Genomic DNA, 18,298 nt, shown 5'->3' with positions numbered 1-18,298 from the left:
TTGTTTGTTTTTGTCATCATGATACACAGCAAGCACAGCACACAATGGAATTTGTCCTCTAAATTTAACCCATCACTATTTGTGAGCAGTGGGCAGTGTGGCAGGATATGAACCCACAACTTTTCTGTTACGAGTCTGCTTTCTGCCAGATAGTGTTGTCATCTACGAACATTTTGTGTTATGCAGTACTTTCTGTGTCTCCCATTCGGTCACACAGCTAATGTCACTTTCTCAGTTCCTGTTTGCGCATTATTTAGGTTTCAGAATTCTTGTGGTGGGTCATAGATATATGGTGATCGGTTAGCAGATGGCTGGGAGAAAAAGACTTTAAAAAAAGACTTTAGACAGACAATTGGGGGGGGGGGCTGTGGTCGAAAAAACTTTTTAACAATAAAAAAAATCAACCTTGTTTTAATCTTTTTGTTTTTTTTGTGAATTGATTTTGAATAAAATATTGACACAAAATTGCTTTTGTCTATTCTAGTTGGTACTTTTACTATATTGACTAGGTTAAATAGAACTGCATTAATAGAAAGAGACAAAAAATGCAATTTTCCTTTACTTAAATAGTCATGAATCATTCTGACTAAAATTCTCAGACTTTTAGTCGACTAAAACTAGAATAGTCTAAAATGAGTCTGGACATGACTATGACTAATAAAATCTAAAATGACTGCTTGACTCAAACACTGGACTAAAACTAATATTAAGACAGGCCACCAAGAACAACTATACTGCTAGACCACTGCTGCTATGTTACGGTTTTTTTTGTCATCTGTGACAGTCTGTGTTGTACAGTGGGGCAAAAAAGTATTTAGTCAGCCACCAATTGTGCAAGTTCTACCACTTAAAAAGATGAGAGATATGATGTAATTTTCATCATAGGTATACCTAAGAGAGACAAAATGAGAGGAAAAAATCACATCCTCTGATTTTTAAATAATTTATTTGCAAATCATGTTGGAAAATTAGTATTGGGTCACAAACAAGCAAGCAAGATTTCTGACTCTCACAGACCTATAACTTCTTCTGTAAAAAGCTCCTCTGTCCTGCACTCATTACCTGTATTAATGGCACCGGTTTGAACTCATTATCAGTATAAAAGACACCTGTCCACAACCTCAAACAGTCACACGCCAATCTCCACTATGGCCAAGACCAAAGAGCTGTGTATGGACACCAGAAACAAAATTGTAGACCTGCACAAGGCTGGGAAGACTGAATCTGCAATAGGTAAGCAGCTTGGTGTGAAGAAATCTACTGTGGGAGCAATTATTAGAAAATGGAAGACATAGGAAGACTGTTAATCTCCGTCGATCTGGGGCTCCACGCAATATCTCACCCCATGGGGTCAAAATAATTACAAGAACGGCGATCAAAAATCCCAGAACCACACGAGGGTGACCTAGTGAATGACCTGCAGAGAGCTGGGACCGAAGTAACAAAGGCTACCATCAGTAACACACTATGGCGCCAGGGACTCAAATCCTGCAGTGCCAGACGTGTTCCCCTGCTGAAGCCAGCACATGTCCGGGCCCGTCTGAAGTTTGCTAGAGAGCATCTGGATGATCCAGAAGAGGATTGGGAGAATGTCATATGGTCCAATGAAACCTAAATAGAACTTTTTGGTAAAAACTCTACTTGTCGTGTTTGGAGGAGAAAGAATGCTGACTTGCATCCAAAGAACACCATACTTACTGTGAAGTATGGGGGTGGAAACATCATGCTTTGGGGGTGTTTTTCTGCAAAGGGACCCGGACGACTGATCCGTGTAAAGGAAAGAATGAATGGGGCCATGTATCGAGAGATTTTGAGTGAAAACCTCCTTCCATCAGCAAGGGCATTGAAGATGAAATGTGGCTGGGTCTTTCAGCATGACACTGATCCCAAACATACCGCCCGCGCAACGAAGGAGTGGCTTCGTAAGAAGCATTTCAAGGTTCTGGAGTGGCCTAGCCAGTCTCCAGATCTCAACCCCATAGGAAATCTTTGGAGGGAGTTGAAAGCGACATCCCCAAAATACTTTATATACTCAATACTTTGTTATATACACTTTGTTGGCAAAGTATTGAGATTAACTTTTGTTAGTGACCAAATACTAATTTTTCCACCATAATTTGCAAATAAATTCTTTAAAAATGCGAGGATTTTTTTCCCCCTAATTTTCTCTCATAGTTGAGGTATACTTATGATGAACTTGTACAATTGGTGGCTGACTAAATACTTTGCCCCACTGTATTTGTGTACTCAGATCATGATAATACTGTATAGTGCTGTAGGTCAACAGCACACACCAATCAGTCATGACATTAACACCACTGATTATCTTGTTATAAAAGTACCTGGCCTTAGGAAGGATATATTAGGCTGAAGACCATCATTTTGACAGACCAGACCATTTGACATCAGATGGTTGTATTAATACATGTGGGGAGTGTAGGCTGGCTTGTGTTTTCTGATCCAATAGAAGAGAAGCTGTATCTGAGAAGTATCTGAAAATAAGTTGGTGCTGATTCAGACAGAAAAGTCAGGATTTTCTCATTTTTCTGATATGGAGCTTTGTAGCTGTAGATCAGTCAGGTCCCTTGGCCACTAAATACTTTGCCCCACCACCAAAAGTTTCTACAATGGACATAAGAGCATTAGAAGAAGGTGACAATGTCAGAATCACGTTTTCTAGTAGATCATATATGGCTTAGTCTTTGTATTCCCTGATGATAGCAGTGAGGTTGAGGTTGAGGTTATAAATTGGCCTCCAAATTCTACAGATCTCATACAATTGAAATATGCTGGAATATTCTAATAACTAGATAAATAATAATTCAGAGTGTCACAGACTGAAAGATACTGTTACATTATTTGACAATTTGCCCCAGAGTTCTTTATTTCAAAGCAAATTTGTTAAAATTGTGCAGATTAACATACACTCAAATACCAAGCATTATGGAAACAAAAGCAAAGCACATTTAAATAAACAAAGTAAGTAATTTGTTTTATGGAGGGGATGAAAATGAAGCTATGTAATTCTTAATAGGGACATACTGGCTTTCTTGTGATTCTACATTCTAATATACTCATATATGCTCAGTGGCTATAATTGTAGGAGAATTATGTATTTCAAGTGTACTTAGACAATCCCTATTCAATGTGAATAATACACTTATATCAATATACCTGATTTGAATGAAGTTTGTCAAATATTATTTTATGTTTGATTCCATGTGCATACATTTCGTGTATTTTAAGGAAATAGCCTTTAAAAAAAACTTTACACACTATAAATTGATATATGAAATGGATAATTTTGGTGGTCTGTCTGGCAATTGATTGATTCATGGTATTGCTGCATATAGTTGTTGTCTCAGACATTGCAGACCTTCAATAGCCATACACCAATGCTAGAAAAAAAGCAAGTTAGAAACAAAATAGGTTCAATCACAGCAGTTCCATAATTTATATTGCCACTTGCATTGTCCTTTATATTCCCAGTGAACCTACTAAGATTGCAAATCAAACAATATAACTAATTAGTAAGTTGCCTTTGCTTGCAAGAAGTGCATTTTAACACACACAACGAAACACAAAACAGTGTGAAGTTCAGCACAAGATTTAAAATATGTGGGATCTATAGGGCTGTGCATCTGTAAAGATTGGGTGATTGGTCCAGTCCTGGTCACTGATATGGCTTGTACAGCAGCTGCTTCATTAGCCTTTGTTAACATACTCTCGTGTAGGGCATATCTCGACCATGAGGCAAGACGGCATCTTGTCCAGGACAGGGTAAAGTGCATTGTTCATTACAAATGACGTGTAAAAATGAAAGCTTCAGCTGCACTCTCTGCATCTCCATCCTCTTCTTCTTCTGGAATGTTTTCTTCCCATATAAAGACATCAGAGTTTGTTTCATGATCTGGGCTTGATAGATATTTAGCCCTGTCTACGTCCCATGGGCACATTGCATCCCGCCGAGCTAAAGGTAAATTAGCCCTGGCATCATACTCCACTTGTAACATTTCTTTTGCAGGCTCTTCTGTTGTGGACTCACACACATCTCTAGTCTCCTGCTGACTGGCTGACATGTTACCATCTGCTTGTTGTATCTCAGTATCATCAGGTTTTGAAGGCAAAGCATCCATCTCAACGTTATTTTGCATATTACATTGTTCTTCATTCTCAGCCTCCCAAGGACAAACATTTGTCCTTACACTTTCTTGTGGGTTTGTTTCACTCTCTTGTGTTTCCCATGGACAAACGTCAACTAAACTTTTTTGACGATTGATCTTGTCATCCGGTGTTTCCCATGGACAAACATCTGCTAAACTTTTTTGACGACTGATCGTGTCTTCCGGGGTTTCCCATGGACAAACGTCTGCTAAACTTTTTTGACGAATGATGTTGTCATCAGATGTTTCCCATGGACAAATGTTTGCTCTGCAACTGTCCTGCCGTTTTGGCTGTTCGTGTTCATTGATCTCCCAAGGGCACACATCTTCTTTAGTGGTCGTTTGCCTTTGAATGCTCTTTTCTGTGGTATCGGTTTCCCAAGGACATACATCTGTCATTTTCGTAGGGGTGTCATTGGTAGGTGGTGGTGTAGCAGTTTTTGTTTGTGTAGGCTCTGATGTAGTGGAACCTGTAAAATCTCCTGAGCTTGGCTCAGGACTTTTGTCCGGCCTTGTATCTTCAGGTGTTGTGGTCTCATTTGTATCCCTAGGGCAGACATGGGCAAAACTTCCTTGGTCTTTTGTTTGACGCGCTCCTTCTTGTACAGCATGATCTGTTGACCCATTCTCTGAGCTCATCGGCGGTTCTGACATTGTACTTGATGTCTTAATTACCTCATCATTTTGATGGGAATCTTGAGTACAAGTAGGTCCTGCAAGATTCCCTGAGCAAATGTCAGTGTGAGTATTCTCTGGTTCTTGAAATGTCTCACCTGACTCCCTTATACAAACCTCAGATTGAAGACTCTCTTGCTTTTTGGCTGCCTCAGCAGACTCCCACGGACAAACTTCAGAGAGAACACTTCCTTGCTTTTTGACAGTATCTGTCGATGCCCACGAACCAATCTCTGATCGAATGCTCTCTTGTTTTGTCATGGAGTCTGCTGATTCCCAAGGGCAAACCTCAGAGCGACCGCTCTCCTGCTGTGTGACTGTCTCAGCTGACTCCCATGGACAAACCTCAGACTGAACAGTCTCTTGTTTTACGACTTTCTCGGCTGATTCCCAAGGACAAACATCAGACCTGACATTCTCCTGCTTTGCAACTGTTTCAGTTGACTCCCATGGACAAACCTCAGATAAGGTGCTCTCTTGGTTTTTAACAACCTCAGTTGACTCCCAAGGACAAACCTCAGATCGGACACTCTCTTGCTTTAGAACTGTCTGAGCTGATTCCCATGGACAAACCTCAGTACGTGTTGTCTCCTGTCTCTTTGGAACCTTCCCCAATGCCTCTGTTTTCCTTGAACTATTCACATAAATCACTCTCTCTGTGTGTTTCATTGTCCCTGTCAATGACTTGACAGAATCCTGCCTCACTTGAGTGGTACCAGTTTCTTGTGTGTCCCAAGGACACGACTCAGCATGAGCACCACCCTTTGCTGGACTCTGTGTTTCCCATGGGCATATAAGAGTGGCTGCATTTTTATTTTGTGACTCATCTGATTCTCCTGCATCCCATGGACAAACTGTTGCCACATCAGTCATATGCCCTTGGGGAACATGCTTGATGGGCGTAGAAGGATCCCAAGAACATGAATCTGCATGAGGCGCCGTCAGGGCAAGTTTACTCTGGTACCCGGTCCTTCGTTGTTGTGTGCACACATTCTCGTAAATGCTCTCATGTTTCTTTGTCTCCGTTTGGACTTCTCCCGATTCCCAAGGGCAGACAAACGACTGTGAGCTCAGATGTCTTATGGGACTTTTCTCTGAAGAATCTGTGGAGGACAGTCTGATTGCTGCTTGCTTCACAAGACAGGGTTTGGAGTCTGTTGTCATACTCCTTATCTGTGTCTGTGGCGTTTTCTTTACAATATCTGCAGCCCTTGCTGGACTTAGTTTTGCTGATGCCAAACGTGGATCTTTCACCTGAACTTTATGTGATGTTGCTTCCTCTTTCTTGTCTTTGACACTTTCTTGCTTTTTACTTTTGTCCTTTGTGCTACTTCGGCCAGGTACCACTAGACCCTTTGCAACCAGGAGGCTTTGGGTTGCACTGCGGAAGGAGAACACCCGAAGCTCCTTAGACTTGATTACAGCTGGTGAACCTGGCGCACTAGAAGAAATGGGAGCTTGAGGTCTGGAAGAGTCAGCATCCAGATCAGCTCCTTCCCCACTCCTTTCCTTTTTGTCGAAAGTAAAACTGTCCACATTTTCCCATGGGCAAATCAGTTTTTTGGGTGACTGGGCAGTCTCTGAGGTCAGACTTCCCCTGTTCTCAGAGAGATAATATGTTACATGCTTTTGGTTCTTGTTAGCAGGTCGTTCTTCTTCTACCTCCCAGGGACAAACTTCAGCTTTGTCAAATGATTCCAACAGAAGAGGGTTAATAGGATGTGGCCTAGCTGTACTGTCTGACCTTGACAATGCACTGGGACTCACCCTCCCAGCCTGTGATGTGTCCTCTAAGCTCTTACTGCTGGACAGAGGGTAATATTCTTTGTTGCTCACTATGACACTCAGTGACTTCTGATATCTGCTTTGGTCAGGATGAAGAAGGTTATTATCAGAAAGGTTATGAGCACTGGCTGACTTGCAGACCAACGGAGCTGTGTCTATAGACTCTCCTTCTGAGTGCTGGGATGCTCTTTTGTCCATTTTGTTTTTTGAAGACCCCAAGATTAAGTAATCCCTTTCTGGAACATGATCGTAAGTGCTGAGAGATTTGCGTAGAATCGGTGTAGGCTGCTTAAGTGTCTCATCCTTGTAGTTGATGCTGGCAGTATCAGTTGCTTTCCTGCTGGACAAAGAGTGAGAGAATGATGACCTGTTACAACTGTCTCTGTCTTCACGGCTGCACTGACGACTCATTGTCTCAGGAATCTCTGTTATACGCTTCATGATGGAGCGACCAAGGCCAAAGCTGCGCTTCTTCTGCAGGTGGGGGTTGTTTGCCATCATCTTTTTGGTTTTGTGAGCCTCAATCTGACCATATAATTTCTTCAGCTCATCCTGGTGAATGGAGAAAGGAAGACAAGAGGACAAATTAAGTTAAGAAGAAGGAATGTTCACAGAATGTATTAGATTGTTAGAGTATACACTATGAACAAGAAAATGGATAATGAGGTAAAATGGACAAAAACTCAAGAGCCATAAAAGTTGTGTTATTCTACTTATTTTATATGGTGATGGACTAATATAATTTACTGATGGTGCTGCACCTTTTTAGAAGAAGTCCACTAAAAATATATTGTGGATAGCCAGAGAGTGATGTAGTCATATGCCATACTTGTGTCATAGGAACAAGCCAGTTCTATCAATGCAGACCACAGATTGGTGATAATGATACTCCTCATCACTATAGCGACAATTGCTTACTAATGGGTTGACTATAGTGGCAATCCAAAGTTCAGCATACATGCTTCCATCCATGGCTAATGTGGGCGATTGTGTTGTTAATTGCCGTGAGTAAGGTGGAAGTGGGGACACACAACAAAGCCCACAAGGATCCAGAGCATGGACATTACCCTTATGTCATCAGGCTCCAGGCTGTGTTCACTCCATGCAGAATTGAAGCTGCTGTTGAGGTAGGAACCTGAACGGCGAAGGTCCACCTCATCTTCATATACCTCCGCAATCTCCTCTCGTCCTGGCTGTGACACATACAGGAACTGTAACACAGAATAGACTGTTGTTATATTAGCATAAGCATGCTATGTTTCTAGGTACAGAAAATCTTATAGGTGTAAAGCATGCTTTGGCCATTCTGTTTCATCGTTTAGAGAGCGGCAAGTCAGACGGTTGGATCTGGAATTTGTCCACTTATGTTATCATGAGGGGAAGGTTAACTTCCGTTTCTCATGCTTTGTCCACCCAGAGAATTTCCCACCCCTCCCCTAAAAAAGTAGCTCCACAGATGTGATTAGATGTAAAAATGAGCACAATTTTTTTTTCTCTACAGAACCTCTATAGAACCAGTGGGTTAATTTGATCTTTTCTGGAAAAAAATGGCGACACAATTTCCTGTCTGCCCCAAACATTGTGGTTTGTGAATTGTGTTGATGTAATGCTACGTCACTAGGCTGCTCTCCTCCTCGTTTGTATTTAAAATGGGGGAAATCTCATTGTGTGACTGGCTAGAAGTGGCTGTAATTCTGCACCACAACTGAATTTTGGAAAGAGACTTCAGATACAGTAGTAGGGGACCACTAAGATCTATATAAAAGCAAAACAATTTCAGGGGACCTTTTAAGAAACTGGAACTGGTTCAACCAACTAAAAAGCTGCAGGTCCAAACCTTTGAAGCATTGATATCACTGACTATGGGAATGCTTACGTGCCTACCCCAAAACAACTGTGTTCCATCTGCAATTGTCAGGACTGTGGACGGCTTGACTCAGAAGGGGACATGGCATTTATATGAATGATAAGACAAAACTTTGATCAGGAATACGCAGAACTGGAGTACAGGGAAATGCTTGGGAACGTGACAGCAATGTTTATGTCTTACGAACAATGTTTATGTCCTACCTTCCAGTGCATTTCTCATATTGATTTTTGCTGGTGAATTTAATGTCTGGGATCAGGGCACCAAATGCTCTACTCCAAGGCAGAATTTCTTTCCTTCAGGATCACATTCTATCCCATCCCGTTCACCATGATTGTACAGTAAGTATTTGCACACCAAAAATTTTTTTGATGTACCTTTGGTATAAACAGAAGACCCAGTGTCACTGTGATGGTGAAATGTGTATGAGTGAAAAAGAGCAAAAGCATCCAGTCTGGATGAAGAGATGGTCTGACAAACCTGCAGACAGAGGAAAAGAGCTTCATAATCTGTACTTTACAATATACACACTGTTGAAAGCTGCTCATTAATCTATCCCCTGGTGACCTAGATCTTCAGACATGTTTCCAGTGGTAAATGGAACCATTGGATTAATGGGTTGTAACCAGTGGTGATCGTAAAAAATGATGCTGTAAATTGTAGAAATACCTTTTTGCAAAACATATTATTAGTCGCTTCCCCAAACAACATGTACATAGATAATGTCTATGTCCGTACAATGTGTGGAAAGAGTACCTTGTATAATATACGCTTCATACAAATTGCGTCTTTGTATTTTAAATATCACATATGACAGGGTGGACATGAATAGTCACAAGATATGCCTTATTGCATCACAAAATACACATAATCGCTGTTTTTCAAATGACTGCAAATACCTTTCTTGCTTGAAATTGAAGCATTAGAAGTAATTCAATTAATTAGTAATGAAATGTTGGATGTAGTCCCACATAACTGTAGATCTCTGTGTATATCCCATTATTAATTACCGGAGAAGGTGAAACATGGAAGACAGAAAGAGCTCATTGTGAATGGCAATGCCCATGTAACGTGGCTCATGGAAGGCAGAGGGCACTGTCTTCACGGCGCGCCACAGAAAACTTCCCCAGCATAGGAAGAGGAGTTCCGCTGAACAGACGGATAACTGTAGTCAGGCATTTAGGTACCAGACATAACATAACATAATCTTGATTTTTCATTATAGCTTCATAGATGTGATGTGTTTTTTCAAATACACAAACAGACTGCCAAAAATATATAGAACATATAGAACATTCAGCTCATAAAATTTTTTTTTTGTGTGTAACTCTTCCATTTTTGACAATGCTGTATGTGTGTTTTTAGGGTCTAATGTGCTATACAAACTAAAATTTACTAATCTCAAGGCAACTCACCAACAGCCATCATGTAATCCCAGCGATCAAGGTCACATAAACTGAATCCTTTACCATCTGAGGTGGTGGATGTGATCAGAAGAGGAATGTTTCGGTCGCGGTTCTGCAAAACACCCACTGTCCAAGCACAGAGGAACCAGCTCACGGTTAAAACCATCACTCCCACCATTCTTAACAAAGTCATGCTGGACATGTACGACACCCTCTGGGCTGTGCGTGAGAGGAACACCTTGAGTATGCTGCAGAAACAAATGTGATAATGCATTACGTGAATGGATAAAACATAAACTATTTGACAGGTTTTATTTACATCTGACAGGTTAACTAAATTTAACCCATTTAAACAGAGATCTCTGAAAACTACTGACCTCCACTTAAATATAAACATTTATTTATTCCGCATTAGTTCCGCATGTCTAACACACCCCGAGGAGATATCGTCTGAGACTATCAATAAGCAATACAGAGAATGAAGTGTTGGACTGACCGATACATCTTCAATGTCACTGTGCCATAGACGATGGCAAACCCCAGGAGACGCACCCATCGTAACAGGATACAGCGGAAGATGCTGGGTTTAAAATAGAGGATGAAGACCTTTTCAGAAGGAAGAAAGGACAATGTATGAGACTGATGACTGTGTGTACTGTATGTTCATGTGTCAGAGTGTAAGTGTATAATCTACAGGGTCATTACAGATTCAGATCAAATGTTGGGTCAGCTACAGAGACTGGTACGGTCCCCTGCAGTTTGTCCCATTGAGATGAAAGCGATTGTACCCCCTGTGCCCTTTCAACACAAGTCTTAACTCATCCCTCAAGCATGACAATGTTACCCTTTAGTGTCTGGATATCTGGAATAATTTTATAACAGGCACTCAGCAAAGCTCTGTACAGTAATCATGGGGATAGTTCACATCCTTAGGATTTGTATAGATAAATGAGAAAGAAATGTTTAATGTTTGTGCATATAACATACAGTATTGAAGGGCATTGGTCTGAATCAATGTATGTGTGTAGAATAGTTCTGTCAATCAGATTTTTATGAAAACATAATTAATGTTCTAAAAATAGTTAGATATGAATAACTACCATGTGGTTCTTTCTTAGTTTATCTACTTATGTGTCAATTAAAGGTTCATTGAAGAACTGAACACAAACAGGAACTGAAAACAAGCACATTTGCCAAAACTAAACTAAAATCCCAGGCAGGTCTAAACTGTACTTGAAAACAGACAGCGTAGACAAGTGAACCCCAGTGGAGAGAGCAGGAATGAAGAACATGAGGGTCCTTACATATGTAGGGTAAATTGGAAGCATTGATAGATGAATAAGGATGCGGCACCACATGGTGGACCACAGGAGCCTGGATGGAATTATGCAGTTCCTCACCCTCAGGAACTAGCGCTGTACTTAATGCTGGTTCAAAAATAGTGCCACTAGTGAATGTTTGCCAATTAGACACTGACTACATGCTAGGAGTATGCTAGCCTTAATTCTGAACTAGAAACACACTGTATCGGAGTGTGCGCTAACTCACTGTTTCTAGGACTCTTGTTGATGAGAGAAGAAACGTGAGACAGGCAGATGGAAAGGGTCAGCGACAGCAGATCTGTGAATGCTAACAGTCAGTGGAGTCCATTACAGCTGAGATGAACACAACACTGTCCATTTACTGGCTAGCCTGTGTGTTGTGTCGTGACCATGTGCTTATGTTGCTGGGGTGTTTTAAGTTCCTACAATGTACTCCCTATTGGAGTACAGTCTAGGGGCTTTTTTTTTTTGCTCTCCTCCTCTCTCCCCATGTGATTGAGTTTTCTCAGTTTTTTTTCATATCCCCTATCTTCCTGACCTTTCTACCCCCATATGTTACGTTAATATCAGATAAATCCAGAATAAGAAGCTTGATATACATATGTACCATGAATCATGACTGCCACATGCATGCATTAAATAATCCATTATGATGATAAAATGTCATATCTCTCTATTCTTCAAAAGACCACAATAAAACAAAGGTCATCAAAATGTCAAATTGTATCTAAACCTGTTAACACCGAAACAATAGGTAACCACATAAAAGCACGGAGGAATGCAGGTTACATGGCGTGCACTGCACCCTACCCCCCTCTGCCAATCCATGGCAGCCATTATGATATAATCCGAAATGGTGAGCAGTAATCTGGAAAGAAAATTTAATCTGGCACTCACAGGAAAATAGAGCAGCAGCGACCCGAACAGAATCGTCTCCAGCAGCAGAAGACCAGATGCTCGAACTCTCTGTAAGGAAGAAAAAAAAAAGAGACAGATACATTTCTCGGTCTGTAATTCCCAAATAACAACACACAGCTACATGACTAAGGAGTCAGTAAACCACAATATAATGTATGTAACTCAGAAGAGGTTAGTAGGGAGTTGATTTTATGACAGATTAAATGACATTGAAGCAAAGCATTGAAATAAGATTACAGATTACATGTTCTTTTGTCTGTCCTGATTTCTACAAACAGACATGTGAAGTCAGGTCCAGAATGAAGAACTTGGATGAAGTTTATATTAGGCTAGTTTTAGATCTAATTTCGGTGAGAATATCAGTAATACAATGTCCATCTTGATTACTGTTTTCAAAAGCCACATGGGTATATCAGATAAACCTATGCAGTCAAAAGATTTCATGAATTCTGAAGAAAATTAAATAAAACCTAGGCTGGTTCCAGCAACAGCAGAGGCTGGCACTGGGAATTGTTAGCATTCTTAGGTGACATTTCAGATGACTCAATCACATCAAAAAGCACAGACTAAAATAGATATCTAGACCAGAAGTCTACTTAGGCCACATTCAGAATAAAAAGAATCAACCAAACCAAATGGAAACACTTTTTCTGATAATGCCCCACTCTCAGCATGAATCCTAAAGCATTGGTGATCACTTTGCACAATGAAAAACTTGCACTTTGCATGAAAGTGGCCCTGGGGGGTAGTTAGAGTTGCCCCCTGCTATATACGCCAAAGGGATCTGTGGGCTTAGATGAATAATTTACATGTCACTGTGACCTGGCCCTTGTAGTTAATTCATGTGCATGAGGTTAATGGTGTTTAATGTGCTCTGTTGATGTTGCAACTCACACCACTTATTCTCAACATGAGGCCCAGCAGCATATCACTGGGACATTTCTCCCCAAACTAGAGAAAATGTGTCAGGCACGTCCCCACAAACTGACTGTGTCCTATTAAAACTTTTTGACATGGATCTAAAAGAGCCCCAGTGAGGGACAAGGATTGATGAGGGGAGTAGATGAGAATGCATTTTGGTTACAAAAGAAAAAAATGGTTCGGATGAGTACAGCACCAAAAGCAAAACATATTCATGTTTCAAGCACATGTGTGCTTGCCTTTCTCAGGCATATACAGCCTACTTGACATACCATCAGTACAATCAAAAACAACAAATATCCTGTTTGATATTTGGTGATTATTGGACTGAAATGAGAGGCATTTAAAAATATAGAAAATATATTTATTTATCTGTTTATTTATTTATTTGTTTGTTATACTCCAGAATTGTGGTTTCAAACTTGCTCACCTTGCTTCTGCGGAACTGATAGGCCCCCAGCATGCTGACAAATACCAGGAGCATAAACAGACCCTGTACAGCGAGCACTGCAGCCCTTAGCAACCAGTCCTCTTCCACCAGGCAGGGTGAACCATCATCACAGCTTGTACATCCTGGCCAGCATGGTAAGCACACAGGCAGAGCGGGGTAGCATGTCCTAGTGTCATTAGCAGCGTCACCCCTCGGATCTATAAAACAACAGTACGGGATGACCAGAAGCATAACAAAAAATACATTACATTTCCAAATAGAGGAAACCATTTCTTACCTGTTTCTTCTTTTGTTGATGAGGGGCTATAATATCCCTCTTTGCATTGACAGCAGTACTGTCCCAATCGAAAGCCCTGTCCTGGGATTGGTTCACACTTGGCAAAAGGAAAAAACACAAATGTCTTAGGCTTGTTTGCCTGAAGAACACATATCAGCAGACAGATCAAGTGCACCATTTGTGCAGTCTACCATTGTTGTTCCTATAATTATTAGAGGATCCAATCAAGAGGGACACAGAATCAAATGGTGAGCTCAGAGGGTCATATTGATTAATACCCAGGACTGTGGAATGCATTTTTCAGACTTTAAGTGCATTTCAAACTACTCGTGTTGGGCTTTTTTTGCTAGGGTAAGGTCAAAGACGTCCTCAAAGATGTCCAAAGATGTCCATCCATGTAAATTGATAAAGCAAGAAAGAAACAGAGAGTCTTTAAAGATTTTTTGTGAATGTGTCACATTGATGAAGTGGAACACTATGTTCACAGCATTGATTATTGATCTGCACCCAAAACTTAAGTGGGTTTCAGATCTGAATAAACAGTGGCACACACGTTGACTTTTTCTGCTCAAGAGTGGGTCCATCTGATGCTCATCTCTAGGCTTCAGTTATATATACTGACTTTAAAAGTAAAAGTGGGGCATCGGCACTTAAATGAATGGGGTCTAATCCAGTTTAGTCAGTGAGTTATGCATGCTTTGTCTGTCTGCAGTTAATTACATCAGTGTCAGACAGGACCTGCCGACACACATAACACAAACTGTAGGTTAATCTATTGTAAAATCATAAATGAACCTGTAATATCTCTACTAAAACAGCTATGTCTGTACAGAAAAATTATGCCCAAACTTTTTGATTGCAGTGGATTCAGTCTGACATGAATAATGTCAGAATATGCATTATACATACATTTACTAATACACCAAGTCTTTTTTCATTAGCTTTGAACTACATGGTGGAGTTCAAAGGTAGTTCAAGGTTCTAACTCCCCGTTTTTAAAAAAATCTTCAAAGCTGTCAAATCAATTGGATGTGTCAGCATAGCATCATACAATATAGAATTTATGATATCAAAGCGACAAATCAAAAATGCTGTTTGTGAAATGATTTTTGAGCTCAACGCGTTTGCTGATTGCTGTTTCTCTTGTCTATCACACAAACATGGCTTTAGTGCACTGGGTGGGGGCTGGTGGCAGAGTTGAAGGATGTCAATATCATTGGATTATCATGTTAATCCCAACGATCATCCCTACGCCACCCAGCACAGTTATCTTTAAATAGAAAGATGGGATGAGAGAGAGGATTGGGGTAGCATAGATTGAGAGACAGTAACCAAAAAATAAGAGAGCAAGAGAGAGGAGGAGAGAAAGAAAGAAAGCTGATAGATGGCATGCATCCGAGGACGTGAGGATGGCAGTGTCAGTCATGAGTAGGCCCTGAAGGATGGGAGTTGAAGTCAAAAAGAAGAAAGGTGAACTCCGTGTTTTTAACGCATTCTGATGTCTTTGAATTTGTCCAACAATTACATTTTCCGCGTCCCACAAAATATTGATATTATATAAATTGGTTAATACAACCCATGGCTAAATTGACAGAATTCTGCATTAGTCTAGCACCATTTAACTATTTAAATGATATCTGAAAGACAAATACTTCAAGCATTGTCCAGTATTTGAGCTTTTATGGGCCTATACATGGATATTAGTGATTCTTGGTGATTTACACAACCCAAGAGCAACAAACACAGCTAGTATTTGAAAAATGATCCTGGCTAAAGTTAAAATGAAATGATGATGAATCTGTATCAAATCTGAGCTACAAGTGCAGGCAAAACTGGTGCTTTTCATTGGTGAACATTCACACACTGTTGTAATGGCTTCAGTAGTCATGTGAGTGTGTGACTGTGAAAACAGTCCATTAAGTGAGATTTTCAATTAAATGAACTTCATTTCCTAAAGAGACTGAAAATGAAATGGCATTCATCCCTATCCTACAAGCCAAGGCTTTTATACGATTGTTAAGATAACCTTGGTGTTGGTGGGACCTAGACTTTTAATAAGCAAGCACACAAATGAGATTGAATGAGACCGAAAGAGGATTTAGGCAAGGTAACTCACCACCATACTGGTGCGATTGCATTGGTGTGTATCAGCAAACCAGACATCTCCACTGGCGCACTGGTCTATATCAAAACCCTGCACATTGACGTCCACACGGATCACCCCCCTAGCATAGGGGATATTTAGGTAGGCACACAGAAAGACTTCATAAATACGTCATAAATAAAAAAATTGTTATATTTATAATAAGTGTCCCAAAGTGTAATGAGTTATGCATTTGTATTTGAGTGAAAGACATATTAGTACTATATTTATCCTTTCCAATATGACTAGACGTCATTCAGTTTGTGCTAATCAACACTATATTTTCCCTCTTACTCACAATGATTTCCTTTCCACATTTATTGTTAAAGATTTATTGATTCGCTAAGCCTCATCTATATAGGCCTGGCTAAAAATACTACTATAATTGATTCAATTTAATAACACAGTACAACCCAATATTTTTCATCTTACATTTGTCAGAATCATAATCATACATTTGTATTTCATGTACTGATATGGTATAATAGGTTGTAATTATTTATGTATAATTTGTATTTTAGCAATGAATGTACTAATACAGTGAATACAATCATTTTCAACAATAAATTCAATTTACCTAAATTCAGGGCTGAGATCTGGTTTCAGACCATAAAAGGGTGTGGAGAGTGTGAGTAGCCAGCCAGGCAGGAATTGGCCATTTTCACACTCCAGAAAGGCTGAATCAGCCCAGCGCACACCACTTCTGTTGGTTAAATAGCTGTCACCTCGGGCCCACTTGGGAGTGTCCAGAGTGGCCAGGTCATTCAGAAGCGCCCGTTTTGTTAGTGCTGCCAAGGCCACTGCGGGCTCTGCAAACTTAAGCGCAGAGAACCACCCGTGGTCTGGCGCAGGGGCAGGAGCATGGACTGTCTCCCAGGTGGAGGTGAGGTCCTGGAGGAGGATATCTAGTGATTCCTGTGGTTCTCTGCGAATGGCAAGGCTGTTGGGGCCCTGGGAGGCACGTAGGACCATTTGTGGTCGTGGAGAGGATGGGTCAGCATCAAAAGTGAGTAGAGCACGGCGCACAAGACCTGGTCGCTCAACCTCCAGAAGAGAGCGCACCAAGGCATGGTACCACTCCAGGTCTTCATGGATGCTGGTCTCACGCAGATCACTGGCTTGGAATATCAAGTTGAGGAAATTGGCTGCGTTTGCAAGGGCTGAAGTTGCTGGGCGCAAGATAGGCCAGAAGTCAGGAGGAACTCTGCTTCTCTGGGTTGGCAGTCGGTATGCTTGGGTGCAGGTTGATGAGACCAGGTCCAAGGGATCACTGCTGTAGAAGTAAGCTTCAGCTTGTGACTCTAGTTTTGGCTCCCCCTTCTCCTCTTGCTGTGCCCTGGTGCTGGGCTCAGTGGGACTGGTGATGGAAGAAATAGTGGGGATCCCTGTACTACTTGTGGCAGATTCACTGGGGGTCATTAGTGGTACTGAGGAAGCTGTCTGAAGGGTTGGACTGACCTGCCCCAGAATCCTGGGCACAGTCAGCAGCAATCCAAGCAGCATGACGTAAACATCCATCTTTAAAAGTGTCCCACCTCTTTCAGAACGTCTTCTTTCTTCTCAAAGTTGGCAATTAAATTCCTTCAGGAAACCTCACCTCACATCCTGAAAAGCAGCTGTCTGTGGGGCTCTCTCATGGTCTCCACCTCCCCATGCGTTCCACCCGGGTCTCCAGTGGGTGTCCCCCAGCCAGAAATGAATAAGTTGCCTTCAGTGAATACCACTATTTCCCATTTCCCTTCAGTTCTATTGTAGAGTCTTGTTAACACACATAGCACACAGATGCTAATCCAGAGGCTCCTGATGTAAATCCCGTTGCACCAAAGACGGGTGGCAATCGTGATCGTGGCTAAGAGTGCGAGAGTGTGATGCAGAGAGAGCGAGAGGGAGAGAGAGAGGTATCTGAGCTTCCACTCACTCTGCCAATTGGTCTCCCACGGCGATACCGCCCCCCCCTCCAAAGCAAGCTGTTCCCTCAGAGTGCAAAATGAGAGGAGCTGGATAAAACGAGAGATTATAAAAGCGAGATTTGATACGTCCAACCTTGGCACTGTCAATAGAAAAAAAAAAGTTTATGGAGTTGAAGTGAGAATACAAGAGACAGCATAAATGAGCGGTCGCCTCTGCAAAGCATCTGTCTCCTTTACCGTATCGCATTCTTCCCACCCTGCTCCTAACATTTTCTCCCCCTCCCTCCTTTTTTGTCATAAGCTCTCATGTAACATTTTGGCGGGTGATGGGAGTAGTGATGGGGCTAGCTGCAGTGTGAACAAGTATAGAATAATGCAGGCCATGGGTTAATCTCCCTGTATTCAGGAGTCTCGTCACTCACTGGATTAACCCCATGCTCTACAGATGTACGAAAGAGGA

The 18,298-nt window shown here is 41.3% G+C and overlaps 1 protein-coding gene across 1 annotated transcript; it reads right to left on the bottom strand.

Annotated features, from left to right (window-relative positions):
- Positions 1-2,855: 2,855 nt before the first annotated feature.
- Positions 2,856-17,970, bottom strand: gpr179 (G protein-coupled receptor 179). The gene is made up of 11 exons (XM_028974433.1): positions 16,506-17,970; positions 15,902-16,010; positions 13,786-13,882; positions 13,488-13,705; positions 12,116-12,184; positions 10,393-10,502; positions 9,906-10,144; positions 9,501-9,639; positions 8,868-8,970; positions 7,691-7,834; positions 2,856-7,175 (listed from the first exon to the last, which is right to left on the bottom strand). Exons 1-11 carry the CDS (start codon positions 17,444-17,446, stop codon positions 3,798-3,800), a joined length of 5,547 nt encoding a protein of 1,848 aa, XP_028830266.1. The 5' UTR covers positions 17,447-17,970; the 3' UTR covers positions 2,856-3,797.
- Between the last annotated feature and the right edge of the window lie 328 nt (positions 17,971-18,298).

The sequence above is a fragment of the Denticeps clupeoides genome, chromosome 3, assembly GCF_900700375.1.
Source record: "Denticeps clupeoides chromosome 3, fDenClu1.1, whole genome shotgun sequence".
Lineage (NCBI taxonomy): Eukaryota > Metazoa > Chordata > Actinopteri > Clupeiformes > Denticipitidae > Denticeps > Denticeps clupeoides.
This window is presented reverse-complemented; position numbering and strand designations above follow the sequence as displayed.